Source organism: Macaca thibetana, chromosome 10 (genome assembly GCF_024542745.1).
Source record: "Macaca thibetana thibetana isolate TM-01 chromosome 10, ASM2454274v1, whole genome shotgun sequence".
NCBI classification, from domain to species: domain Eukaryota; kingdom Metazoa; phylum Chordata; class Mammalia; order Primates; family Cercopithecidae; genus Macaca; species Macaca thibetana.
Window position 1 is genome coordinate 67,577,160 of NC_065587.1, and position 27,515 is coordinate 67,604,674.

At 45.0% G+C, this 27,515-nt stretch overlaps 2 protein-coding genes across 4 annotated transcripts in view; one reads left to right on the forward strand and one right to left on the reverse strand.

Moving 5' to 3' along the window:
* Positions 1–27,515, forward strand: part of DUSP15 (dual specificity phosphatase 15) — a 746,139-nt gene that overhangs the window by 260,550 nt on the left and 458,074 nt on the right. The gene's annotated exons all lie outside the window — the stretch shown is intronic.
* Positions 15,117–27,515, reverse strand: part of KIF3B (kinesin family member 3B) — a 59,512-nt gene continuing 47,113 nt past the window's right edge. For all 3 annotated transcript variants that reach the window (XM_050807053.1, XM_050807055.1, XM_050807054.1), the window contains exons 6-9: positions 22,914–23,027; positions 22,142–22,247; positions 19,786–19,964; positions 15,117–18,900 (exon numbers count right to left, since the gene is read on the reverse strand). In XM_050807053.1, coding sequence (XP_050663010.1) covers positions 18,804–18,900; positions 19,786–19,964; positions 22,142–22,247; positions 22,914–23,027 — 496 coding nt within the window. In that variant the 3' untranslated portion in view covers positions 15,117–18,803. The remainder of the gene's footprint in view (positions 18,901–19,785; positions 19,965–22,141; positions 22,248–22,913; positions 23,028–27,515) is intronic.

The following is a 27,515-nucleotide window of genomic DNA, read 5'->3' on the forward strand; positions in this document are numbered from 1 at the left end:
TGGTGATGCATACCTGTAGTCCCAGCTACTCGGGAGGCTGGGGCAGGAGAGCTGCTTGAGCCTAGGAGTTCAACATTGCAGTGACCTCTAATCATGCCATTGCACTCCAGACTGGGCAACAGAGTGAGACAAGTCTCAAAAGCAGAAAATGGGTTGGGAGAAAAAACAAAATGGGTTGGAAGAAAAAAAATGGTAGGAGAAAAACGATTCTATTCACAAGAGCAATTAAAATATTATACCATCTGAGGCAGGCACAGTGGCTCACACCTGTAATCCCAGCACTTTGGGAGACCAAGGTGGGAGGATCACTTGAGGTCAGGAGTTTGAGACCAGCCTGACCAACATGGTGAAACCCGTCTCTACTAAAAATACAAAAATTAGCCAGGCGTGGTGGCTTATGCCTCTAATTCTGGCTACTTGGGAGGCTGAGGCAGGAGAATTGCTTGAACCTTGGAGGTGGAAGTTGCAGTGAGCCAAGATGGTGTCACTGCACTCCAGCCTGGGTGACAGAGTGAGACTCTATCTCAAAAAAAAAAAAAAAAAAAAAAAAAAAAAAAAAATTACACGATCTGGAAATAAAGTTAACAAAAATGTACAGGTCTTATATAAAGAAAACTATAAAACTCTACTGAAGAGCATAACATCTTGGACCAGTGGAGATCAGAGCTTTCCTTAGACTGGAAGGTCCTATAACGTGGATATTAATTATCCCAAAATCATCCCACAAAGAAAATGTCATCCCAGTGAAGATCCCAGTGAGATTTTATTGTCAAAACAATCCTAAAATTCAACAGGAAAAACAGGTGCATAATTTTCCTAACAAAAAGACCTAACATTTACTGACCACTCACCATGTGCCAGGTGCCGTCCTGAGGACTTGCGATGCATCATCTCATCACATCTTCACACACTGTGAGGTAGACACTGTTATTGTTAACATTATACAGATGAGGCAGCAGAAGTTCAGAGAGAAAAAAAAAAAAACTTGTTCAAGGTAACACAGCTAACCTGGGATTAAAGCTCAGGCTGGCTGACCTCAAGCTCCATGAATTTAACCACTTTGCTCTACTGCCAAGAAAACTTTGAAGAAGATTAACAAACTGGGACTTGTTCTGCCAGATATTAAAATGCATTAGATAGCTACAACAACTAAAACAGCAATTTCAACAAAGAAACACAGTCCTATTAAACCAAACAGAGTATAGAAACAGAGCCAGGGTATGAGGAATTGTAGTATATGATAAAGGTGACATTTCCAACTGGTGGAGAAGAAGTAGAAGTCAATAAACAGAATGGGACTAGCTATAGACTAGCCATTTGGAGAAAAATTAAGCTAGAGCTCCACCTCCCTCATTAAATCTAAATAAATTCCACCTAGATCAAAAATTTACATGTGATAAAAGAAACAATAAAAGTATTGAAAGAAACAAATGGATTTTTTTATAATCCTGGAACTATTAATACTTTTAACTATATTTTAATAATTAGGCAGTTTTCCTAAGCACAATATGGAAGTTAAAAAATCCTTGGGGGCCGGGCGTGATGGCTTATGCCTGTAATCCCAGCACTTTGGGACGCCGAGGCAGGCAGATCACTTGAGGTCAGGAGTTGGAGACCAGCCTGGCCAACATGGTGAAACCCCATCTCTACTAAAATTACAAAAATTAGCCCGGCATGGTGGCACGTGCCTGTAGTCCCAGTTACTTGAGAGGCTGAGGCAGGAGAATCACTTGAACCCGGGAGGCAGAGTTTGCAGTAAGCTGAGATCACGCTGTTGCACTCCAGCCTAGGTGACAGAGGGAGACTCCATCTCAAAAAAAAAAAAAAAAGAGGTCTAAACATGCTATTAACAAAAGAAGAAATACAAATGGAAATAAATACTTGAAAAGATTTTCAGCCTCACTAGCAAAGAAACTGCAGATTAAAACAAGATCGAGATATTTTTCAATATATCAGAGTGGCAAAGGTTAAAAAGATTGGCAGAATTCAGCAAAGATAGAGGGAAACAGACACAACTCAGGCACTGCTGATGGGAGTACAGATTCATACAATTGATTTGGGAGGCAGGTTAGCAATATGTAACAAAATTATACTTGTTCTGGGTGTGTCAGGATTTGAACACAGTTCTGCCTAACATGAGAAAATTATAGGCCAGCAGTGGTGGCTCACACCTGTAATCTCAGTACTTGGGGAGGCTGAAGTGAGAGGACTGCTTGAGCCCAGGAGTTCAAGACCATCCTGGGCAACACAGTGAGACCCTGTCTCTTTATAAAAAATAATAATTTAAAATATTTTAGCTGGGCACAGTGGCTCACACCTGTAATCCTAGCACTCTGGGAGGCTGAGGCAGGCAGATCACCTGAGGTTAGGAGTTCAAGACCAGCCTGACCAACATGGAGAAACCCCGTCTCTACTAAAAATACAAAATTAGCCGGGTGTGGTGGCACATGCCATAGTCCCAGCTACTGGGGATGCTGAGCCAGGAGTATTGCTTGAACACGGCAGGCAGAGGTTGCAGTGAGCCAAGATCACTCCATTGCACTCCAGCCTGGGCAACAAGAGCGAAACTCCATCTCAAAAAAAAAAAAAAAATTTAATACAATTATAATGGGAAAAACCTTTTGATTTGGTAATTCATATACAGCGATTTATTCCAGGAGGAAATTAAACAAGCGAGCAGTGATCTTTGTCCAAGGTTGCTTAATATAGCATAGTATAAAATGGTAAAAATCTGGAAATAGCTTCAATGACCATCAATAGTGTTAAATAAATTCTAGTACAATACAATATAATGCGAGATACTGATTTAAAACAATAATATAAATTTAAATTTATTAACTGGATATATGTCCACAACATATCATTGAGTGAAAACAGGACAGGTGAGTAGAATAAACTTATGTATACTATGATGGTCAAACAAAGAGTTTGCACAAAGAGGTATCCAAAAGATTATCATTGGCTCTGGGTAATGGAATTTCCAGTGATCTGTAATTACTTTCTTAAAATATTTTTGTATTGTTTGAATTTTTTACCATTAGAAGATATAACTTTTATAATCAAAATATTCAGTACCAGCCTAGGCAACATGGCAAAACCATGTTTCTTGTTTCTTTTTTTTTTTTTCCCCTGAGACAGAGTCTCACTCTGTCGCCTAGGCTAGAGTGCAGTGACCTGATCTCAGCTCACTGCAACCTCTGCCTCCTAGGTTCAAGAATTCTCCTGCCTCAGCCTCCCAAGTAGCTGGGATTACAGGCATGTGCCACCACACTTGGCTAATTTTTGTATTTTTAGTAGAGACAGGGTTTCACCCTGCTGGCCAGGCTGATCTCAAACTCCTGACATTGTGATCCACGTCCCTCAGCCTCCCAAAGTGCTGGGATTACAGGCATGAGCCACCGCACCCCACCTGCAAAACCATGTTTCTACACAAAATACAAAAAATTAGCCGGGCATGGTGGTGTGCACCTGTACTCCCTCCCAGCTACTTGGGAGGCTGAGGTGGAAGAATCGCTTGAGCTGGGGAGGTGGACGTTGCAGTGAACCAAGATGGTGCCACCATACTTCAGCCTGTGAAACAGGGCAATACCCTGTCTCAAAAATAAACAAACAAAAAATTTCAATAGAGCTCACTGCATTTTGGTTTTAAAATAGCACTTAACTGAACATCTATTTTATAGCCTACAAAGTCTATATTCTTATTTATTCCCTACCTCAACCCTGCATGGGAGGTCTTACTCATTTATTTTGCAGGTGAGGAGACAACTCAAGGCTCGGAAAGGTTAAGCAGCTTGCTCTGGATATCAGAATTTGAACACAGGGCTGGCTGACACAAGAACTCTTTCCATGATGCTCCACTACTTATCTTAATATTGCTATTAATATCTAATAATATATGCCTCATATTGTGTCTATTAAGTGCCAGGCACTTGATGGATATTTCTTTAATCCCTTCAGCAACCCTTCAGGGTATTAACCCTCCTCCAGAGGTGCAATAGCTCAAAACAGGTAATAAGTGCCAACCCTGGTTTATCCGCCTGCAAAACCTCCCTGTTCCATTTGGCTACATTTCCTGCTGATTTAGTAGTGTACTGTCTTCAATTGGAGACATTATTTGCCCTGAGGTCTGTGCTCCTCTACATGCCTTTACATCTCCATCTTGTAGCTGTTTGGTTTGACTGCAGTTCTTAAATATAGATTATGGATTTAACCATAAGGTAAATATTTACTTTTACCATGCAGTACTTAAACAAGAATGTTGTGAACTCTTAGTTTATCCACCAACTTTATCACCCAGCTCAGAAGCCTTCAGAGTCTCCCCTGACAGAATAAAAGCAAAACTCAGCAGCTAGGTTCCTTCACAGTCTAGCTGTAATGTGCGTGGCCACAAGGCTCCCAGAATGCCCTGGGCTCCCTCCTGCAGGCTCCTGACCATGCTCCTCCTGGGTTTTGCAGCTCAATAGCCCCAGCGCCCAGCAGGATGCTCAGCCCAAAGTGGCATTCAGTAAATGCTGGATGAAAGGAGGAAAGGAGAAAGCTCTACACCCTGAGACAAAGATTTCACCCAGGCAACAAGACAGGGGCCTTCGAGGCTGAATGAAATTCAGTTGGAGCAGAGATGAGGTAAGGCTTCAATGAAGGCAGCAGGCTCATGGCACAGTCACCTTGAGACCTACCTCTCTGCTGTGCTATCCAGCTTTACAAAATGCTTTCACATAATAACCCTAACTGCTACTACTTCTAGAGAGCTCACCACATGCCAGACACTAGGTGCTTTACAGATACGCTTTATTAGGATTAGTATATTATTAATTTCTGTACCTCTCCACTAGCTCCACACAAGCTCCAGGAGGGCAGGGGTTTTTGTCTGTGGTGTTCAAAACAGTGCCGGGCACATAGTAGACATGAAATAGGTCACTGAATTCCTCACAGAACTCCATGAAGGAGGAATTTTTTTTTTTTTTTTTTTTTTTTTTTTTAGGATTTCTCCTGTGTCACCCAGGCCGGAGTACAGTGGCATGATAACAACTCACTGCAGCCTCCAACTCCTGGGCTCAAGAGATCCTTCTGCCTCAGACTCCTGAGTACTTGGGACTACAGGTGTGCACCATCACACTCGGCTAATTTATTAATTTTTTGTAGAGACAGGGGTCTCGCTATGTTGCCCAGGCTAGTCTTGAACTCAGTGCCTCAAGCAATCCTCCTGCCTTGGCCATCCAAAGTCCTGAAATTACGTGCTTTGAGCCACTGTGCCAGGCCTAAAATAAGGATGATTTTAACCTCCATTTTATAGATGGGCAACTTAAGACTTAGAGGGGTAAGTGACTTTTCCAAAGTCACAGATCCAACAAAAGGCATAGCCAACACTAATAACAGCTCACCCTATTGCCCTTGCAACCTATTACCCTTGCATCCACCTGGATTCAGAAATGTTCACTCCTGGTCATGAAGTTGGGAGCCACCACCTGTCTGCAGGACTTCTTAATTGACTAATAATGATAACATGGTACCAATTAACATTCACATTAACATTGCCACATACCAGGCACTGTTCCCAGTGCTTCACATGTGTGACTCACAGCAACTTAAGAATTATAGTCATGCATTGCATAATGATGTTTCAGGCAACGAAGGACCACACATAAGACAGTGGTCCCATAGATTATGGTGGAGTATATACAGAAACATAAGGCCAGGCACAGTGGCTCATGCCTGTTATCTCAGCACTTTAAAAGGCCAAGGTGGGAGAATCACTTGAGGCTAGGAGTTTGAAACCAGCCTGGGCAACACAGTGAGACCCCCATCTCTACAAAAAATACAAAAATCAGCCAGAGGTGGTGGCACAAGCCTGTAGTCCTAGCTACTCAGGAGGCTGAGCTGGGAGGATTGCTTGAGCCTAGGAGTTTCAGAATTCTGCTACTGCACTTCCCTCTGGGCATCAGAGTGAGACCCTGTCGAAAGAAAGAAAAGAAAGAATAGAAAAAAGAAAAGAAAAGAAAAGAAATCTGATATATGGCACTTGATATTGACATTGCAGCTCAAGTAGAGGAGATGAGTGATATTCAGTAATGGTGCTGGGACATTTTGTTTTCCACATGAAAAAATATAGGAGAATGGCTTGAGCCCAGGAGCTCAAGACCAGTCTGGGCAACACAGGGAGACCCCCGTCTCTACCCAAAAATTAAAAACTTAGCTGGGCATGGTGGTGCACACCTGTGGTCCCAGCTATTGGGGAGGCTGAGGTGAGAGGATCACTTGAGCCTGGGTGACAGAGTGAGACCCTGTCTCAAGAAAAAAAAAAAAAAAGAAGAAGAAAAAATATATAAATAAAATGTATATACCACCTAGATTTGTGTAAGTACACTCTATCATGCTCACACAATGACAAAATTGCCTAAGTAATGCATTTATCAGAAAGTATCCCGACATTAAAGGATGTATGACTGTACTTGCTGACTCATTTTTGACAGTTGAGGAATCTGAAGCCCCAAGGAGGTTTAGAAACATTGCCAGAATTGCAAAGCTAGTAAATTGTGAGTTCAGAATTTCCAATCCAGCCGTCTGAGTCTGGCACCCACACTCTTCATCACAGCTCGCACTGCCTCAGTAATACATCGTCAGAGCTGCCCTGCTCTAGGATGGCAAACCAGGAGTCAGGGCAGCAGTGAAGAGCACAGCCACTTTGCTTGGCCTGCTAGACAAACTCTCATGTTTTCACATTACCTTTAAAACCTCACAGTTACCCTGTGAAGTTACAGATGAGCAAACAGCAAATAGCAATACAGGTAAGACCCAAAAAGAGCCAGGAGTAGACAGAAGACACAGAAAGCGGATTAGAGGTTGCCTAGGGCCACAGAGTTGAAGGAAAATGGGGAGTGACTGGTAATGCTTACTTGGGGTGATAAAAAATGTTTTTTGTTCTGTTTTGGGAATGGAGTCTCCCTCTGTCACCCAGGCTGGAGTGCAGTGGCACAATCTTGGCTCACTGCAACCCCTGCCTCCTGGGTTCAAGCGAGTCTCATGACTCAGCCTCCCAAGTAGCTGAGATTACACCATGCCCAACTAATTTTTTGTATTTTTAGTAGAGACAGGGTTTCACCATATTGGTCGGGCTGGTCTTGAACTCCTAACCTTGAATGATCCACTGGCCTCGGCCTCCCAAAGTGCTAGGATTACAGGAGTGAGCCACTGGGCCTGGCTTGAAAATGTTTTAAAATTAATGATGGTGGCTGATTGCTGTGGCCCACATGCCTGCAGGAAACACGGTCTAATTGGGGAGACCAATGCAAAGAGATACATAATTACAAATTGGGAAAAGAGTTCAGAAGGAAACAAGATGCGGTGAGAGATACCACACAGCCAGGTGGAGATGGGACCTCAGGATCACCTGAGGTCAGGAGTTGGAGACCAGCCTGGCCAACATGGTGAAACCCGGCCTCTACCAAAAATATAAAAATTAGCTGGGTGTGGTGGTGGGCGCCTGTAATTCCAGCCACTCTGGAGGCTGAGGCCAGAGAATCGCTTGAAGCTGGGAGGCGGAGGTTGCAGTGAGCCGACATCATGTCACTGCACTCCAGCCTGGGTGATAGAGTGAGACTCCGTCTCAAAAAATAAAAATAAAAAATAAACTAAAATTAATGATGGTGATGGTTATACAACTGTGAATACACTAAAAAAGCATTGAATTGTACACGAAACGGGTGAATTGTATGGTAAGTGAATTGCAGTCACACACCACATAAGGACATTTTGGTCAATGACAGACTGCATATACCACGGTGGTCCCATAAGATTAATAATAACATATTTTTACTGTACCTTTTCTGTTTAGAAATGTTTAGCCATACAAATACTTACCATTGTGTTACAACTGCCGACAGTATTTAGTGCAGTAACATGCTTCACAGGTTTGTAACCTGGGAGCAATAGGCTGTACTATACAGCCTAATTGTGTGGTAGGCTATACCAGTAAGCTTGTGCACATACACTTCATAGTGATCACACAACGATGAAATCACCTAATGATGCATTTCGCAGATGGTCTCCCCATTGTTAAGCAATGCATGACTGTAAATCTCCATAAAGTTGTGTGGGTTTTGTTGTATTTTTGTTTTTTAAAAAGGGAAAAAACGGGCTGGGCATGGTGGCTCACGCCTGTAATCCCAGCACTTTAGGAGGCCGAGGCAGGCAGATCACAAGGTCAGGAGTTCAAGACCAGCTTGACCAACACGGTGAAACCCCGTCTCTACTAAAAATACAAAAATTAGCCAGGCATGGTGGCGCGTGCCTGTAATTCCAGCTACGCAGGAGGCTGAGGCAGGAGAATTGCTTGAACCCAGGAGGCAGAGGTTGCAGTGAGCCAAAATTGTGCCACTGCACTCCAGCCTGGGCAACAGAGTGAGACTCTGTCTCAAAAAAAAAAAAAAAAAAAAAAAAAAAAAAAAGGGAAAAAACACATGGAAGCAAGCGGCATAGGTTGAATTTCAGTAAGTTTCAACTTACTGAAAAAATCTTGGAACTATTGTTGCTTCTTTTTATCTCCCCTCTCATCTCTGATTATCAGCAGACAAAATAAATCTAAGGCACGATCCCACTTCTCTGTCCCTACCTTTGCGGTCTACCTTTGCGGCCCCACTGTACCCCCTCACCCCATCCTCCCATCCCCAAGCCCCTGCCGCTCAGGCAGTCTCCTCACTTCCCCTTCTGCTCCCTACAGTTTGTCTCCACCAAGCAGCCAGAGGGATCCTTTGAAAGCATTCCTGTCAGATCATTTCCCTCTTTTGCTCAGAAGTGTCCAATGGCTCAAAAATAAAATTCACTTACGATTTGGCCTCTGCCCACCTCCCCAACCTACTGCCTACTAAGCACACTTGTCCCCTTCCTGTCCCTAAATGCACTCCCACCTCCTTTGCAGTCTTTTTTTTTTTTTTTTTTTTTTTTTTTTGAGACGGAGTCTTACTGTCGCCCAGGCTGGAGTGCAATGGTGCAATCTTGACTCACTGCAACCTCCACCTCCTAGGTTCAAACAATTCTCCTCCCTCAGCCTCCTGAGTAGCTGCGATTATAGGCGCATGTCACCACGCCTGGCTAATTGTTGCATTTTTAGTAGAGACTGGGTTTCACCATGTTGGCCAGGCTGGTCTCGAACTCCTGACCTCAGGTGATCCGCCCACCTCAGCCTCTCAAAGTGCTGGGATTTCAGGTGTGAGCCTCCATGCCCAGCCACACTCCGACTCTTATTTCCTAGAGTATTCTGCCTCCAGGTACCAGACACACAGCTTGCTCCTTAATTTCACTCAGGACTCTGCTCAAATGTACATCTCATCACTCCAGAGAGGCTTTCCCTGCCCTCCCAATCAAGCTCAGCCACACCCCAGCTCTTTACTTTCTGACCTGCCTGGTTTTACTTCAGAGCACTTCTGATCACCATTAGACACAGCGTGTTTGTCCTCTGACAACCATCTGCCTCAGATGTGACATTAGGATGTGACATTACTTAGGGCAGGGGCTTCCTTCTGTATCCTTAGGATCTAGAAGAATGCCCAGTACTTAGTAGATGCTCAAAGAATGAATAAATGAATCTGATGCCAAAGCCTTGGCTCCTCACTGTCCCTGGAATAATCCAGCAGAGGGTGATCACTGCATTAACAAAGCCCTTTTTGGAAATCTGTGATGCCACCTTTGTCTGTATCTGTGCCACTGCTCACCTTAAATTTATTTATTTGTGAATGGCCAGAATTTCCTCCAGACTGAGTTCATGGCTGCTGTAGCCCATGACATAGTCTCGAACAGCATAGGTTAATCTTTTGTTGACTGAACAGAAAAACAAATCCCCAAACCAATGGCAGAAGTTTAATTTCTCTGCTGCCAAATGCAGAATAGGGGCCACCTTCCAGCCCACTGCCCTGAAAAAAGACTAAGCCTCATTCCTAGGGAACTAAGACCTTGGAGTCAAGCTCAAGTGCTCTTTAGAATTCCTTGGGTATTGAGCTGTGCCAGAGAAAGCTCCTGGCAGAATGTAATTTGCCAACTAAGCCCAGAAAGCTGTGTGAACAACAGGCAAACTTAAAGCAGGCACTTAGTGAAATTGCTGTTATCTCAAAAAGAAATAATAGCATGCCAGGCTGGCTTAAGGGGAAAATACTCGAGTGTAAATAGGGCTGCGCTTCACTCCCCTGGTCTCCAAAACATACAAGTCTCCAAACACTCTCCCTCTAACTTGAGCCATAGAGTCAAGACCCTCCCAGCCCCATTCTCCATCTCCATTCCATCACTCCAGGCGCATCAGATTCCCCAGTCACCAGGAACTCTCCTTGCATTTATTAATGTTGTCCTCTTTGTCTGGCATGCTTGTCCTTCCTTCCTCTGCCACCCAGGCTGGAGGGCAGCAGTGCAATCGTAACTCACTGCACCCTTGACCTCCCAGGCTCAGGTGAGCCTCCAACCTCAAGCTCCTGAGTAGCTGGGACCACAGGTTCATGCCACTATGCCTGATGAATTAAAAAAATTTGTTTGTGGCCGGACGCGGTGGCTCACACCTGTAACCCCAGCACTTTGGGAGGCCTAAGCAGGCAGATCACAAGGTCAGGAGATCGAGACCATCCTGGCTAACACAGTGGAATCCTGTCTTTACTAAAAATATAAAAAATTAGCCGGGTGTGGTGGCACACACCTGTAGTCCCAGCTACTCAGGAGGCTGAGCCAGGACAATCACTTGAACCTGGGAGGCAAAGGTTGAAGTAAGCCGAGATCACGCCAGTGCACTCCAGCCTGGGCAACAGAGTGAGACTCCACCTCAAAATAAAATGGTGTGTGTGTGTAAAAATTGTGTGTGTATGTGTATGTGTGGAGATGAGGTCTCACTCTGTTGCCCAGGCTGGTCTTGAATTCCTGGCCTCAAGTGATCCTCCTGCCTCAGCCTCCCAAAGTGCTGAGATTACAGGTGTGACCCACCGCACCTAGCCCCTACTCATTTTTTGTTTTCTCCTTTGCAAAATCTTCCTCTTCCTCTCCTTCCTCTGACAGATAACTGTGTTCTGAGTTGTAGGTGTCAGTTACCAATTCAGCCGGCCAACTCAGCTCAGTGTCAAGATTAGAGAAGACAATAGAACAAGCCTGCAGGGAACACGGTCTAATTGGGGAGACCAATGCAAAGAAATACACAATTACAAATTGGGAAAAGGGTTCAGAGGGAAACAAGACATGGTGAGAGATACCACACCGCCAGGTGGAGATGGGGAAAACCACATCAAATGGCTAGGGAAGACTTCTCTGAGGAGGTGACATTCAACTGGTTCCTGATGGATGAGTAGGAGTTAGCCAAGCAAAGAATGGGGAGAAAATGTTTTAGGCAGAGGGCATGGCATGTGTGAGGGTGTGAAGGTGCGGGGCAAGAAAGCACATGGCATAACCCAGAAACCAAAGGGAGGACTGTGCGACTTCGGCCTCAGAGGACTGGGCGGGCTGTGTGAGGAGAGACAGGCCTCCTAGGCAGCAAATGCTCTGAATTGCCATCCTTGTGTTTCTGCCTCCCCTCTCCTCAGAAGGGCCGCGGTACATCTACTTCCCTCCCTATCTTCAGTGCAGGGCAAGACACCTGGTGCATAGAGGGCACTCAACAAGTGCCTGTGGGCTGCACTGTCCCCAGAGATGCAGTGAGCCATCGCTCCCTCTGTCCATTCCTCCACCCCAACAGCAAGTCCCCAGTTGGCACGCCTAACTGAAGCGCTCAGGGACTGGTTAACCACAAGACTAGTGAAAGAAACTGAGGATGAAACAGGAGCAGCTGCAAGAGCTACAGTTACGTCCTTGACTAATGCCACTGACAACCCAGTTGGCAGATGTGACCACCACATGGTCCTTGGAGACCAGATTCTCAGGGTAAGCGTCAATCAGATGTAACTCTAAGAGGGCCTGCCAAAATCACAGCCCCCAAGACTTAAATTATCAGTTTGAAGTTCAAAATACAGTTTCCAAAATTCAGTAGTTTGTTGATTAAAATTTTAAAAATCCAAAAGATAAAAACAAAGCTGAGTTGGTAGGAATTTCCAAGTTGCCAGGTGCCCCATCTGTCCTGTATTTCCCCTGATGAATTAGCCTCTGGCCCAACCAATAATTCTGTCATTTTCTTTTTCTTTTCTTTTTTTTTTAGATGGATGGATGGCATTTCGCTCTTGTTGCCCAGGCTGGAGTGCAATGGCGCAATCTCGGCTCACCGCAAACTCTGCCTCCTGGTTTCAAGCGATTCTCCTGCCTCAGCCTCCCGAGTAGCTGGGATTACAGGGATATTCCACCGCACCTGGCTAATTTTGTATTTTTAGTGGAGACGGGGATTCTCCATGTTGGTCAGGCTAGTCTTGAACTCCTGACCTCAGGTGATCTGCCCACCTCAGCCTCCCAAAGTGCTGGGATTACAGGTATGAGCCACCGCGCCCGGCAAATTCTGCCATTTTCAGGAACACACTCACACTTCTTCAAATCATACTTTGAACTCTTGCTTTCTGGGTAATGGATTCTGAACTATTCCAAACTAGTAATTATCAAGGCTAAGCCAAGCTGTTTCTTAACTCTTTTTGGAAGGGTGGGGAGTAAACGGACATTACACAGTTTGAAAGCATCTTATGAGGAAATACAATTATGAAACGTTTGCCTGAGTCGCACAGGCCACCATCCCCTTTGTGTTCCTTACATTTTTTGTTTGATCTTTAAAGTCCTACACTGGAATGTTTTCTACAGTTCTCCATGCTACCCTCTAGTGAGGGTAAAAAGGGACTGCAGATACCTTCTTGTGAAATTCGAGTCTGTTCTGCAAAACCCTGGCAAGCACTGTTCCCCCATCCCTTCACAAATGCCCTTCCCTCCTCCTTGCCCAGCTAACTCCTGTCCTCTAGATCGCACCGTAACTGCCATTTCTTCAAAGAGCCCTTTCCTACTTTACCCACCGCATCTAAATTAGGTCTCCACTCTCCTCTTATAATATTCTATTATATTGGCCACACAGGGTGGCTCACATGTGTAATCCCAGCACTTTGGGAAGCTGAGGCAGGAGGATCACTTGAGCCCATAAGTTCAAGACCATCCTGGGCAAAATGACAAAATCCCATCTCTACAAAAAATTTTAAAAAATTAGTCAGGTGTGGTGGTTCACACCTTGGTCCCAGTTACTTGGGGGACTAAGGCAGGACGATTATTTGAGCCCAGGAGGTGGAGACTACAGAGAGCCATGATCATGCCACTCTACTTCAGCCTGGGTGACAGAGTGAGACCTCATCTCAAAAAAAAAAAAAAAAAAAACCTATTATATAACTTCATGATATTTGACACAATTCATAATCATATATTTGTGCACATTTGGTTAACTTAACATTTACCTGCCGGGCGCGGTGGCTCACGCCTGTAATCCTAGCACTTTGGGAGGCCGAGGCGGGCGGATCACAAGGTCAGGAGATCGAGACCACAGTGAAACCCCGTCTCTACTAAAAATACAAACAATTAGCGGGCGCCTGTAGTCCCAGCTACTCAGGAGGCTGAGGCAGGAGAATGGCGTGAACCCGGGAGGCGGAGCTTGCAGTGAGCCGAGATCGCGCCACTGCACTCCAGCCTGGGCGACAGAGCGAGACTCCGTCTCAAAAAAAAAAAAAAAAGCATTTACCCATCCTCCATCCCCATTAAGGTGCAAGTTCCATGTGGGCAGGTTCCTGGTGTTACATCTATATATCTAGTGCCTAGAATAGCTTGACACATAGTAGGTACTCAATACAAATTACTAAATGGTTAACAGTTTTTCTTTAGGATTTTCTAAAGATGGTATGTCGAATACTGACTTCTAGTTTCTTGGGACACAAAGTATTCATGGTATTTTCCAAACACAGTGCATTATCACAGCAATAACCACATTTTTTTCATGGCTGCTCTATCCACATACTGTACTTGCTCCTTTAAATGTATCGCTAATCCTCAAAATGGCCCTTCAAAGTGGGGATCATCACTCCGCTTTACAGACAAAGGCCCTAAAGTTCAGAGAGGTCAATTAAATTCCTCCCAGTCATACGGCTAGTAAGTGGTGGCAAGACCAGAATTCAAACCCAGCTTGGAGTCCAGGGTCTGTGCTCCTTCCACCCAGTCCCACTTCTCAACATACGGGCACAAGCCCCCAGGGTCACTCCAGCAGGCCTATGAGCACGGGAATCCAAAAGACAATGTGCGGCCCATTTTTTGTATCTTCTTTTCCTGATGGTAAACAACATAAAATACTTTTGTGTTAAAAAAGGCACAGACCAGCCTGGGCAACATAGTGAGACCCCATTTCTACAAAAAAATAAAAAATTAGCCAGGCATAGTGCTGCACACCTATAGTCCCAGCTGAGGTGGGAAGATCACTTGAGCCTGTGAGGCTGAGGCTGCAGAGAGCCATGATCATGCCACTGCACTCCAGCCTGGGCAACAGAGTGATGCCCTGTCTGGAAAAAAAAAAAAAGGCACATATATTTTAAAGTATGACATATAAAAGTAAATTTAAAATAATTTTTAAAACAAAACACAAAAGTTAAAAGAAATTTCATGCTTGTTGCCCAGGTCAGTCTCAGGAACCTCTATGGAAAAACATGAAAAGCACCTGTCACTCTGTCCTTCTTCATTTTATGTATCTTTTCCTTGTTGCCATATTATTTATTTATTTATTTTTATTTATTTATTTTCAGATGGAGTCTTGCTCTGTCGCCCAGCCTGAAGTACAGTGGTGCAATCTTGGCCCACTGCAATCTCCGCCTCAAGCAATTCTCCTGCCTCAGTCTCCCGAGTAGCTGGGATGACAGGCGCACACCACCATGTCCCACTCATTTTTTGTATTTTTAGTACAGACAGGGTTTCACCATGTTGGCCAGGCTGGTCTCCAACTCCTGACGTCAAGTGATCCACCAGGCTCAGACTCCCAAAGTGCTGGGATTACAGGCGTGAGCCACCACACCCTGCCCCTTGTTGCTATATTAAATAATGCCAGCATCCCCACTCAATCTTCATTTTCCCACTCCCACTCAATTAAAATGTCTATTGAAAATGGCAGGATGTCAGCCACGTGCATGTCATTTTCAAAAGCCTTAGTCATTTATGAGGACACCTTTTTGTAGGTACAATAAATCTGATTGATTTTTATTACACATCTTAGTTTAGAATCACTTTTACATTCCTAGACAAAGAGATGATACAAATAAATATCAATTGTAAAACTTAGAGCCCCAAGTATTGATTGGCATATTCTTTGTCTAAAGGTAGCCAAAGAGAAGGTCGAGATCAGTAATAATTTCAAGGAGCCATAAAGCCCACTGCTTCCTGCCGGCCCCAGGATCACTCCTTCATAAATAACCCCAGAAGCATTTCATTCAGGCAACAAGGGCAGGCAGAAAGATGACAGATTTCTGAACAGCACAAAACAAAGCCTTGCGTGATAGATAATCGCCAGGCCCACTATTCTTAGCCAGTTCCCTCAGAGCATTTTTAGTATGGCTTTTAGAGTATATTAACAGCCCCATTTTCATCCACTGATGGGGTTCAGATGGTCTGAGGTGTTGTCTCCAGTACGCCTCAACCTCAAGTGGGAAATGTGAGGCAAAACTGATATCCACGTTAACAGGGAATCGACACTTCTCAGAAACTTGGCAACGATTCTACATTCAGTGAGGGAGGACTTGTCAGAGTCAGACAGGAAAAGCAGAGAGCGGCCCACGCCTGAGCTGCAGCACTCTGGCGCCCTTGGTCATGGAGGTGTGGGTGGAGCAATTCAAGCAGCATGCAGGCATTAGACGGGAAATAATCCAGCGTTAGGTCAGTCTTAAGAAAGTGCTTCATGCCTATGATTTGTGGCCTTGGGTTCTGAATCCAGGGGTCTGAGAGACATGTGACTTTAAAATATGAAGCCAGATACATTCTCCAGATCAGAATAAAAGGGGGTCTATTGGGGGTTGCACACACAGTCTCAAACTCCTTCTCCTGATGGCCATCTTAGATCCTGTTAGACTTGCTTTCTGGCTTTGCTAGCTGCTTCTGGCATAAAGGCCCTTAGATGGCTCAGAACATTCTAGGTACGATTAGAGACATGAAAACCTGGTCCCTCAGTGGGCTTGGTAGGTCCTCTACATATTTGGCTCAATGCAGAACCCAAAGCAGCAGCTTTCTGGTGGCAGCACAACATTCTACAATCTGCTCTATTCAAATATTTATCGGATCCATTTTTAGAGAAGAAAAGCACCAGAGACTGCTTGGAAAGGGACAGCTTCATTTCCAACTAAGTCTTCTTTTCTTTTGTTTCCACAGACCACCACATAAACACAGCTGGGTACAAGACAGGCCTGTCAACTTGTCTGTCTTCTCTTAGAAAAGTTCTATGTGTCACTTAACCACCCTTGGTCAGAAGAGTCACCTCGAGATACCAGTATTAACGTATAGGGTTATCTGCAGTTTTCTTTCTCTTTCTTTCTTTTTTTTTTTTTTTTGAGGCAGAGTCTCAGTGTTGCCCAGGTTGGAGTGCAGTGGTGTGATCTCGACTCACTGCAACCTCCACCTCCCAGGTTCAAGTGATTCTCTTGCCTCAGCCTCCCGAGTAGCTAGGACTAGAGGCATGCACCACCACACCTGGCAAATTTTTGTATTTTTAGTAGAGATGGGGTTTCACCACGTTGGCCAGGCTGGTCTTGAAGTCCTAACTGCAGGTGATCCACCCACCTCGGCTTCCCAAAGTGCTAGGATTACAGGTGTGAGCCACCACACCCGGCCGGTTATCTGCAGTTTTCAATTCTCAGATTTGCTACATGAATATTTTTAGCCTACAGAATTCAGATTAGCTTTGAGGAAATGTGGTGTGAGAGACACGTGTAACCAGCAGACAACCAGCATAGGCTACCCACCTTAGCGTTTTGTTCTTATTCAAACAGGCAAATTCTTAGTAAATAAGAAAGAAGCAAGGTTTGATCTCAAGAAAAGATGAGGGAAGGCTGAAAAGGGCCCTGGGTTCAGAAAGAAGGGTTACTAAAAAGGAGATAAGCCGCTGGACAACAGATCTCCATCTTGCAGAATGCTAAGACATTGCACTTAGTACCTCCTATTTCCCATGGGTTCTGATCCAGAAATGTGCCCTGGGAACTGAGCAGCTGAGTTAAAATATAACTCAAGGCCCACCTGAGTCGCCACCTTCCTGAAGCACCGTGCCAGCAAGGTGCACCAGTGTGGCAGACCTGGAGACTCATACTGTCCCCTCAGGCTTGGCTCGTGGACTCAGACACCCACATGGGAGTGCTTCCAGCCTGGATTAGTCATTCAATGGGCCTTTAATACAGACAGACAAAAGACAACAACTGCACATTAGTGTATTTCTAAAATTGGGCAAGTTCTTGGTCTCTGTCTCTCTTACAGACACACATGGACACATTCACAGACCACAGGCACCATCGTGCTCTCACACCCACACACACTTATGAGCTTCTCTTGGGGAAAAATGAGTAATATTCACCTAATGACCAACATAAAATGAAGCTCTGAATCTCAATAATACAAGGAACTAAAACTTACAAACCAAACTACTAATATGTAAACGGGAATTCTGAACTCTCCTTTGAGCCTATTCAATCACGCAGCTACTCTTCACCAACATCTTAGGCTCTGCCTGGAGGGAGCCACAGTTCTAGGATTTGGTGAATTCTCTGCTGAAGGCAGGCAGGATTCCTTTGCTTCCATCTGTTATGTCTTCCCTACCCACTGCACTGAGTCTCATGTCTCCATCTCTGCATCTGCCTAGCTACTCTTCTGCTCTCTATACCAATATGGAACAAAACGGGGAATTCAAAAGTGCCACTATACAGCTCCTTCCCTCAACTCCAGCCCATCAGAGAAGGCAGAGCAAGCCTCCTTTCTCACACTAAACAGGCCCACTGCACAGCATGCTCTGGACACAGAGGATGGGCCCACACAAGGATGCTCAGAGTATGCGTGCATGGGAAAAAATGGTGACAAATGAAGAGTAAAGTGATATGGTGTATGGACATGGCACCAGCTTACAGACTTAGGTCTTCGACAGGATGGTCACGGTTTTGAGGTTTTAAAGAAGCTATTTCCCTAAATACTCCGAGGAGGCAAAGGGAATGTTATTTCTATTGCTCCCAACATTGAATCCTTCAGAAGCAGAAACTGGAAGAGATTTCCTCACTGGGCAGGCCCCAAAGGCAGATCCACTTCTTACTGAGGTGCATGGAGGCAAGACGGCTGATGGTGCCCACCTGGGGCCTGGATTCAAATGCGATTTCTCATTTCTCCCTACAAGAACAGGCACCTAGTCAAGTTCTAGGCTTTTCACTTTTCAATCTCACTGTCATTTTATCCCGAGGCTCCGAAGATGTGGTCCTGCTAAGGGGACTCCTGATTCTGCCCTATTGTTCAACAAGAAGGGAGCCCCATGTAAAGAACAGGCCGGAAAAGGAGAGAGGAGAGAAACGGAGGGCAAGGGAAGGGGGAGAAGAAGGCAAGGTGGAAGGAAGCAAGGTCACTGGTCATTCTCTTGCTTTCCACTTGGACTATCGCACTTTACCTTACCCATGCATTTCTGAGATGCTAATTAAAAGATGTTTCCCAGAGGGGCTGAGTGCCAGATTAGGAACAGCACGTTTGACCAGATTAAGCTGGTTGATCTGCAAAGAGGCCATCGCTTCTCCTCAGGGGAACGGTTCTGAGTCTGGGCCGAGTCCTCTCTGCAGCTTTTTGCTAGTCTCTTCTCTCAGAAGGCAAATGCTGTTTCCGCCCTGGGAGAGGAGGAGCTGGCTTTACTTTGGAACCAGCCCCCGAGACTGTGGATAAAGCTGAGATGCAGGGGTTCCTGAGGAAGAGGAGGAGGATCCCGACTTCCTTCCACTTTTAGGCCTGCAAAAGTCAAACACGTGTTTATATTACATGTCCCCATCTCTGTCCCTGACACGTCAGATGTCATTAACATTTCATTTCAGGCCATTCTTCAATGGCCTAAAAATGATGATACGTTCAACTGTAAAACCACTAGACTGGCACAGCCTGAACCTTGGGGCATGGCCAAAATGGCCTCAGAACAGAGGTGTGGAATATGAGAGAAGAGATTCTGATGCTTAGCAGTTGTTCTTCCTTTAAAACCAAAGCTTGATTGGTAACAAAAATTAAGTTTGCAGGTAGAACTTCTTCCATTTTGGTTCTGCACCCAATTGTTTTCCTAAAACTTCTAATCCAGAATGTAATAAGACAGAATTACCACTTTTGCACCAAATGGGTGAGATAAACTTAGCATGGAGGCCCAGAGCCTGGGTTATGGATCTGGATTACCTATTTTTGAATTATCGCTTTCGCCCTTACTTGCTGGGTTTCCTTGGAGATGGCTACTTTCTCAAATTCTCTACGTTTCAGTTTTCCTGTCTATAAAATGGGACTGATTATAAAATTTACCTTATAAGTTTTTACAGGAAATCATTAAGAGAATGTTTGTAAAGCACTTAGAACTACCGGACACCTCGTGAGAACTGAAAAACTGACTGCTCTTTCACCAGAACACATTCACCTTATAGTAAGGGACTGGGGACATTAGGTATTCTGGTATTCAGTATACCTGGCATAGTGTCTCAACTATAAATATTTGTAGAATAAATAAGTAAACATAGGAGTAATATGGCAACTTTTTCTAGTGTGTTCTGCAAAATATTCCATGATAAACAAGCATTCTTGCTTTGGTTTGTCCTTATTCAAACATGTTCTGTTTAAACACACATCAACAAAGCCACTCACCTGGCCTTGGATTTCTTATTTGCAGTGCTTTCAAAGGATGATGCATCCACCTGTATCTCATCTTCATCCTGCAGAGCCGCATCCAATGCAGCCTGAACCTTGGGGGCAATGGCTGGACCCTCATAGTCTCTGGTGGTCCGGCTAGGCATGTCCAGCTCTAACAGCACAATGTTTTCTGCCTGCAGAAGCAGAGCCATCACCAGCTAGGTTAGCCTCCAACTGGACACAGGCAGTACAAGCAATCGAGGGCCCCTCCAAGAACAGACATGCAAACTGCTTGTTATTCAGGGCCTACCAAGAAAGTGCCTGCCTAAAAGAAGTGATGCAGTTTTACAATGCTAACCCCACCTAATTTTTTGCTTTTGCTTTCTTTCTTTTAAAGAACTCAAAGCCCGGAAGAATGGCACCCAAAGAGCTAACTAATCGTAATCTTCTGTTTGGCTCTGGCTGCCAAGAGAGATTCAGAAACATTTAAAATATTTCAAGTGAAAATCTTTCACTATAAAAATAATACAAGTTCCCTATTGATAGTTATAAATTGATAGTTACAAAATACAGATGAGCAAAAAGAAAAAAATATTGAGTGTGCTTCCACCAACCAGAGAAAAACAGTTTACATTTCGATATATTTTACACCAAATTTTATATTCACATATATACTTCTGTTACAAATTACTCTATAACTTAATACATTGTGTATCCTAGTTCAGCCACTTGCCACACTCCCTGACCTTTAAGCAACAGGACTGACTGCATAGAGGAGATGGGGAAGCTTAATTAGACAAAGCAGTCAAGTGCTGAGTACAATGCCCAGAACACAGCAAGTGCTCAGCTGGACATGGTCATCTCAGTGCTTCGGGAGGCCAAGGCAGGAGGATCACTTGAGCCTAGGAGTTTGAGGATACAGTGAACTATGATTGTGCTACAGTACTCCAGCTTGGGTGACACAGTAAGATCCTGCCTCAAAAAAAAAAAAAAAAAAAAAAAAAGGCCTGCGCGGTGGCTCACGCCTGTAATCCCAGCACTTTGGGAGGCCGAGGCAGGTGGATCACCTGCGGTCAGGAGTTCGAGAGCAGCCTGGCCAACATGGTGAAACCCCGTCTCTACTAAAAATACAAAAATTAGCTGGGCGTGTTGGCTGGCACATGCCTGTAATCCCAGTCCTTTGGGAGGCCAAGGCGGGTAGATCACCTGAGGTCAGGCATTCAAGACCAGCCTGGCCAACACGGTGAAACCCCGTCTCTACTAAAAATACAAAACTTGGCTGGGTGTTTCGGCATGTGCCTGTAATCCCAGCTACTAGGGAGGCTGAACCACCAGAATTGCTTGAATCCAGGAGACGGGCGTTGCAGTGAGCATAGATTGCACCACTGCACTCCAGCCTGGGCGACACAGTGAGATTCCATCTCAAAATAAATAAATTAATTTAATGTAACTAAAAAGTAGAGGCTCTCATGGCAGAGCTTCTATTTTTCTATTTTGGGGTCATAAAATAGTCCTCGATGTCCCTTTAAATGACTACATGACTGACACACATTTTGTGAGATGAAAGTACCTGAAGTTCTTTACGACAGGTCCATCTCCTGTCACTACATATCTGTGTTCTCTCCAGTCTTCCCACAGAGCCATTTTGAAGCTCATTGTTAATATTTACTGGCCATGACAGACAGGATGTTTGGACTCTTTCTCTAGTACTTTTTTTTTTTTTTTTGAGACGGAGTCTCGTTCTGCCAGCCAGGCTGGAGTGCAGTGGCACAATCTTGGCTCACTGCAACCTCCGCCTCCTGCCTCCTGGGTTCAAGTGATTCCCCTGCCTCAGCCTCTCAAGTTGCTGGGATTACAGGTGCCTGCCACCATGCCCGGCTAATTTTTGTGTTTTTAGTAGAGATGGGGTTTCACCACGTTGGCCAGGCTGGTCTCAAACTCCTGACCTCAGGTGATCCACCTACCTCAGCCTCCCAAAGAGCTGGGATTACAGGCGTGAGCCACTGTGCTCGGCCTATTCGTTATTATTTTTATTATATTTACTTATTTATTTTTTGAGACAGGGTCTCACTCTGTCACCCAGGCTAGAGTGCAGTGGCATGATCTTAGCTCAATGCAGTCTCTGCCTCCTGGGCTCAGGTAATCCTCCCACCTCAGCCTCCCAAGTAGCAGGGACTACAGGCACACACCACCACATCTGGCTAATTTTTGTATTTTTAGCAGAGTTAGGGTTTCGCCACATTGTCCAGGCTGGTCTCAAACTCCTGGGATCCACCAATCTGTCCACCTCGGCCTCCCAAACTGCTGGGGTTACAGGTGTGAGTCACTGTGCTTGGCTTATTTATTATTTGTTACAAAAGGATCTTCTCACCCTGTATCGGGCCTCTGGACGAATCATCATGGACATTCTCGCGTGCTGGCTCAATGGTCTCTTATATCCCACGGCTGAGACTGGCCGCTTCATCATCTGCTGGTTCCTGGAAATGAACTGCAGTGTTAAAGCCCTGGCTGGCGTCCTGAGGAACCAGAACTCGAAGACTCTGATAGAATCTGAAGCAAGCATCTCCCTGGACTGCGGGCTGACATAAGTGGGACGAGAACTGCTTCTGTTTTCTGCTTGAGCTGCTTTCTGATTCAGAGCATCATGCATCTTTTAAGCCAGAAGGAATTTTAATCATCGCCCAGTTCTTAGACGGCATTCACAAAGCATAGCTGTCAATACCCCCCACCTCTGCATCCCTGCCAGGTGTCTCCCATCTTTCCAGCAGGACCCAGACTTAGAGTGAGAATCCTTCTCAATACTGTGGGTCAGAATGACACACAAAGACAACAGCTCTGAATTGCCCCTCCTGTGACCTAGCATAGTTCACTTCACAGCTGGAGAAACAGAAATGCAGGAACTTTGGAAAGGTCACTTGCTCACTCACTAGTGACAAAGTCTCCTAATTCCTAAAACCACACTCATCATCACTTTTACCTGGTGGATCTATGGCAGCTACAAAATCAGAAATGCAGTGGGTTTTGAGTTTAAAGAAGCCAAACTGTGTTCTTACCAAACCCCTTTGTTGACTGGAGGGGTCTTGTTATCACTCATTCTTTTCCCCTCATACTTGAAAATATACTTAAAGTTAATAGTGACTTACTCCAGTCTGGTTATAGGATGTAGTTTCCAATGATCTTCCTCTTCATCAAAGAAGGCTCTATTCATAATTTTACTTTTTTCTTCCAGAGGGATAAAGTTTTCTATAATCAGATGCCTATAAGAGCACACAAAACAGGTGAAAATAGACACAGAATACATATGAAGTGTCAGCTATCTGGTCTCATGCATGGTGAATAATTAGGTAAGAGTCAAGGCACACAGCAAACATTTACTCAGCAGGTACTATAGGCCTAACATCATACAAAGAGCTGAGATACAGACACAAATGACATCTGGTTCCTGCCTGAAACAAAGGGTAATGGTGCAGCCCTGTTAGGTATAATAGGTACTGACAGCGGTCTGTCTTAGAAATATGGAGAGGTCACTTCTGCCTGGGAAGGGGCAGGATGTGAACAGGCTCAAGAGGGAGGTGATGCCTGGGCTATACTGGAGTGAACATTTGCTACCTGAAGTATCTTTTAGAGGGCCACTGGTGGTGCTAACGAAGGTCATTAACCTCCAAAATGCCAAAAACAGAATAAATTAAACTGCCTTACTCCAATCCCATGGCTTGTTGTCCAAGCTGGAAAATTTCCCATTCTAACTGACCAGGATAAAAAGCAGGACTGAGTGGATTTCAGCCCCTGAGAGCACTGAGAATGAAGACCATTCCTACGAACAGTCTCTGCCTGACAAGTGCCCAGGAAACACATCAAACAAGGAAACTGGAACCCACTAGTGGTGTCTCTCTATGGTGATGATTGTCTCCCATTACATCTCTGCCTTTACTCTTCTAAAGCCTCAGGACAAAACAATGCCAAAAGGAAATGAACATGGAAGGGACACAGAGCAAACAGCACAGAGGTAGAGGGTACTGTGGGAAACAGGTTGACTCACTGTTTACTCAAAAGATATAAAAAGAGATATAGGCCGGGCACAGTGGCTCACGCCTGTAATCCTAGCACTTTGGGAGGCCGAGGCAGTGGATCGCCTGAGGTCAGGAGTTCGAGACCAGCCTGGCCAACATGGCAAAACCCCGTCTCTACTAAAAATATAAAACTTAGCTGGGCATGGTGGCGGGTACCTATAATCCCAGCTACTCAGGAGGCTGAGGCAGGAGAATTGCTTGAATCCAGGGGGCAGAAGTTGCAGTGAGCCGAGATCATGCCAAAGAGCACCAAGTAAGCCTGGGCCAAAGAGCAAAACTCTTTGTCTCAAAAAAAAAAAAAAAAAAAAAAAAAAAGAGAGAGAGATAATAATGAAAATAGACTCCTTAGAAAAAACAATACTTTGAGGAGCTAAAATTTTCTCTTTATTTTGACATTTCAGAAATATTTTTTATAACACATATTTGGCTTTCTTCTGGTTATAATGATCCTATTTACTCATTAGAAAATGTAAAAAACAGGTTGGGCCCAGTGGCTTACACCTGTAATCCCAGTGCTTTGGGAGGCTGAGGCAGGCAGATCACCTGAGGTCAGGAGTTCGAGAACAGCCTGATAAACATGATGAAACCCTGTCTCTACTAAAAATATAAAAATTAGCCATGTGTGGTTGACCTGCACCTGTAATCCCAGCTACTTGGGAGGCTGAGGCATGAAATGCACTTGAACGGCCGGGCGCGGTGGCTCAAGCCTGTAATCCCAGCACTTTGGGAGGCCAAGATGGGTAGATCACGAGGTCAGGAGATCGAGACCATCCTGGCTAACACACTGAAACCCCGTCTCTACTAAAAAATACAAAAAACTAGCCGGGCGAGGTGGCGGGCACCTGTAGTCCCAGCTACTCAGGAGGCTGAGGCAGGAGAATGGCATAAATCCGGGAGGCGGAGCTTGCAGTGAGCCGAGATCGCGCCACTGCACTCCAGCCTGGGCGACAGAGCGAGACTCCGTCTCAAAAAAAAAAAAAAAAAAAAAAGAAATGCACTTGAACCTGGGAGGCAGAGGTTTCACTGAGCCAAGATTGCACCACTGCACTCCAACCTGGGCAACAGAGCAATACTCTGTCTCAAAAAACAACAACGAAAAGAAAATGTAAAAAACATAATCACCCACAATTTCACTATCCAGAGATAACTATTATTATTTTGGTATATTTTGTCCTGATCTTTTTCTAGATGTACATACCTACAAAGAGGACAGACCGACACACACATTTAATTAATTAATTAGTTTTTCTGGAGACAGAGTCTCACTCTGTCACCCAGGCTGGAGTAAAGTGGCACAATCTCAGTTCACTGCAACCTTTGTCTCCCAGGTTCAAGCGATTCTCGTACCTCAGCCCCTGGAGTAGCTGAGACTATAGGCACATGCCACCATGCTCAGCTAATTTTTTTGTATTTTAGTAGAGACAGGGTTTCATTATGTTGCCAGGCTGGTCTTGAACTCCTGAGCTCAGGCAAGTAGCCCACCTCAGCCTCCAAAAGTGCTGGGATAATAGGTGTGCACCACCGCACCTTGCCCACATTTAATTTTTTTTTTTTTTTTTGAGACAGAGTCTTGCTCTGTCACGCAGGCTGGAGTGCAGTGGCCGGATCTCAGCTCACTGCAAGCTCCGCCTCCCAGGTTTACGCCATTCTCCTGCCTCAGCCTCCTGAGTAGCTGGGACTACAGGCTCCCACCACCTCGCCCTGCTAGTTTTTTGTATTTTTAGTAGAGACAGGGTTTCACTGTGTTAGCCAGGATGGTCTCGATCTCCTGACCTCATGATCCGCCCGTCTCGGCCTACCAAAGTGCTGGGATTACAGGCTTGAGCCACCGCACCCTGTGCAAACATTTAATTTTAAGGGCTCTTTTCCCAATTTAAAATTTGGTCATTAAAAGAATCCCTTTGGGCCGGGCGAGGTGGCTCAAGCCTGTAATCCCAGCACTTTGGGAGGCCGAGACGGGCAGATCACAAGGTCAGGAGATCGAGACCATCCTGGCTAACACGGTGAAACCCCGTCTCTACTAAAAAAATACAAAAAACTAGCCGGGCGAGGTGGCTACCGCCTACAGTCCCAGCGACTCGGGAGGCTGAGGCAGGAGAATGGCGTAAACCCGGGAAGCGGAGCTTGCAGTGAGCTGAGATCCGGCCACAGCACTCCAGCCTGGGCGACAGAGCGAGACTGTCTCAAAAAAAAAAAAAAAAAAAATCCCTTTGAAAAGTTCTTCTTTGGCCAGGCATGGTCATTTTGTAATCCCACTAATGAAATAATAGATCCAGACAAAGAGATCATCTGTTGGCTGAAACCATTAGCTCCACATTTCTCAGGCCAGGCTGCACATTAATATTACCTCCAGAGTTTTGAAAAAAATCTTGCCCAGACCTCATGAGAGACCAAGAGTTCTCAAAGTGCATTCACCAAACCAGCAGAAGCAATACCTGGAAACTATTAGAAATGAAAATTCTCAGGCCCTGCCGCAGCCTTGCTGAATCAGACTCTGGGTGTGACACCCATCAATCTGTGTTTAACAATCCCTTCAGGTAATTCTGATGCCTGCTAAAGTTTAAGGACTACTGCCCTAGGCCAATTAAATCAGAATCTCTGAGGTGAGGCTTAGACATCACTAACTTTTAAAACTTCTCAGTTTGTAGCCAAGGTTGGGAACCCGTGCTTCAGAGACAGTTTTCAGTTAAAGCGAAATAAAGGGGATAGAGATGCAAGTTAATTGACACCATGAAGAAAGAGACCAACAAATCCAGAATGTGGTATATTTTTCTTTCTTTTCTTTCCTTTTGAGTTGGTGTCTCACTCGGTCACCTAGACTGGAGTGTAGTGGCATAATCTTGGCTCACTGCAGCCTTGAATTCCTGGGCTCAAGCAATCCTCCTGCCTCAGCTTCCCAAGTAGCTGGAACTACAGGCACAAGGCACTCCCACCTCCCTAGCCTGTGGGAATTTCTACAGGCTATCCGACTCACTCTTTTCAACAAGTCAACTATGAAAAATATGTGTGTGTGCGTGTGTGTGTGTGTGTATGTATATATACACTTGTGCCCCAGCGGGAGTGCAGTGGTGCAATCTTGGCTCACTGCAACCTCCGCCTTCCAGGTTCAAGCGATTTTCCTGCCTCAGCCTCCCCAGTAGCTGAGATTACAGGGGCCCGCCACCACACCTGGCTAATTTTTGTATTTTCAGTAGAGATGGGGAATTCACCATCTTGGCCAGGCTGGTCTTGAACTCCTGACCTCATGATCCACCCGCCTCAGCCTCTCAAAGTGCTGGGATTACAGGTATGAGCCACCATGCTCGACTGAAAAATATTTTTTAAAATAAAAAGAATTGGCTGGGCGTGGTGGCTCATGCCTGTAATTCCAGCACCTTGGGAGGCCAAGGTGGGCAGATCACGAGGTCAAGAGATTGAGACAATCCTGGCCAACATGGTGAAACCCCGTCTCTGTTAAAACTACAAAAATTAGCTGGGCATGGTGGCATGTACCTGTAGTCCCAACTACTCGGGAGGCTGAGGCAGGAAAATCACTTGAACCCGGGAGGCGGAGTTTGTAGTGAGCTGAGACTGCACCACTGCACTCCAGCCTGGCGACAGAGTGAGACTCTGTCTTCAATAAATAAATAAATAAATAAATAAAATAAAAAATAAAAAGAATTGCCTCAGATTAAA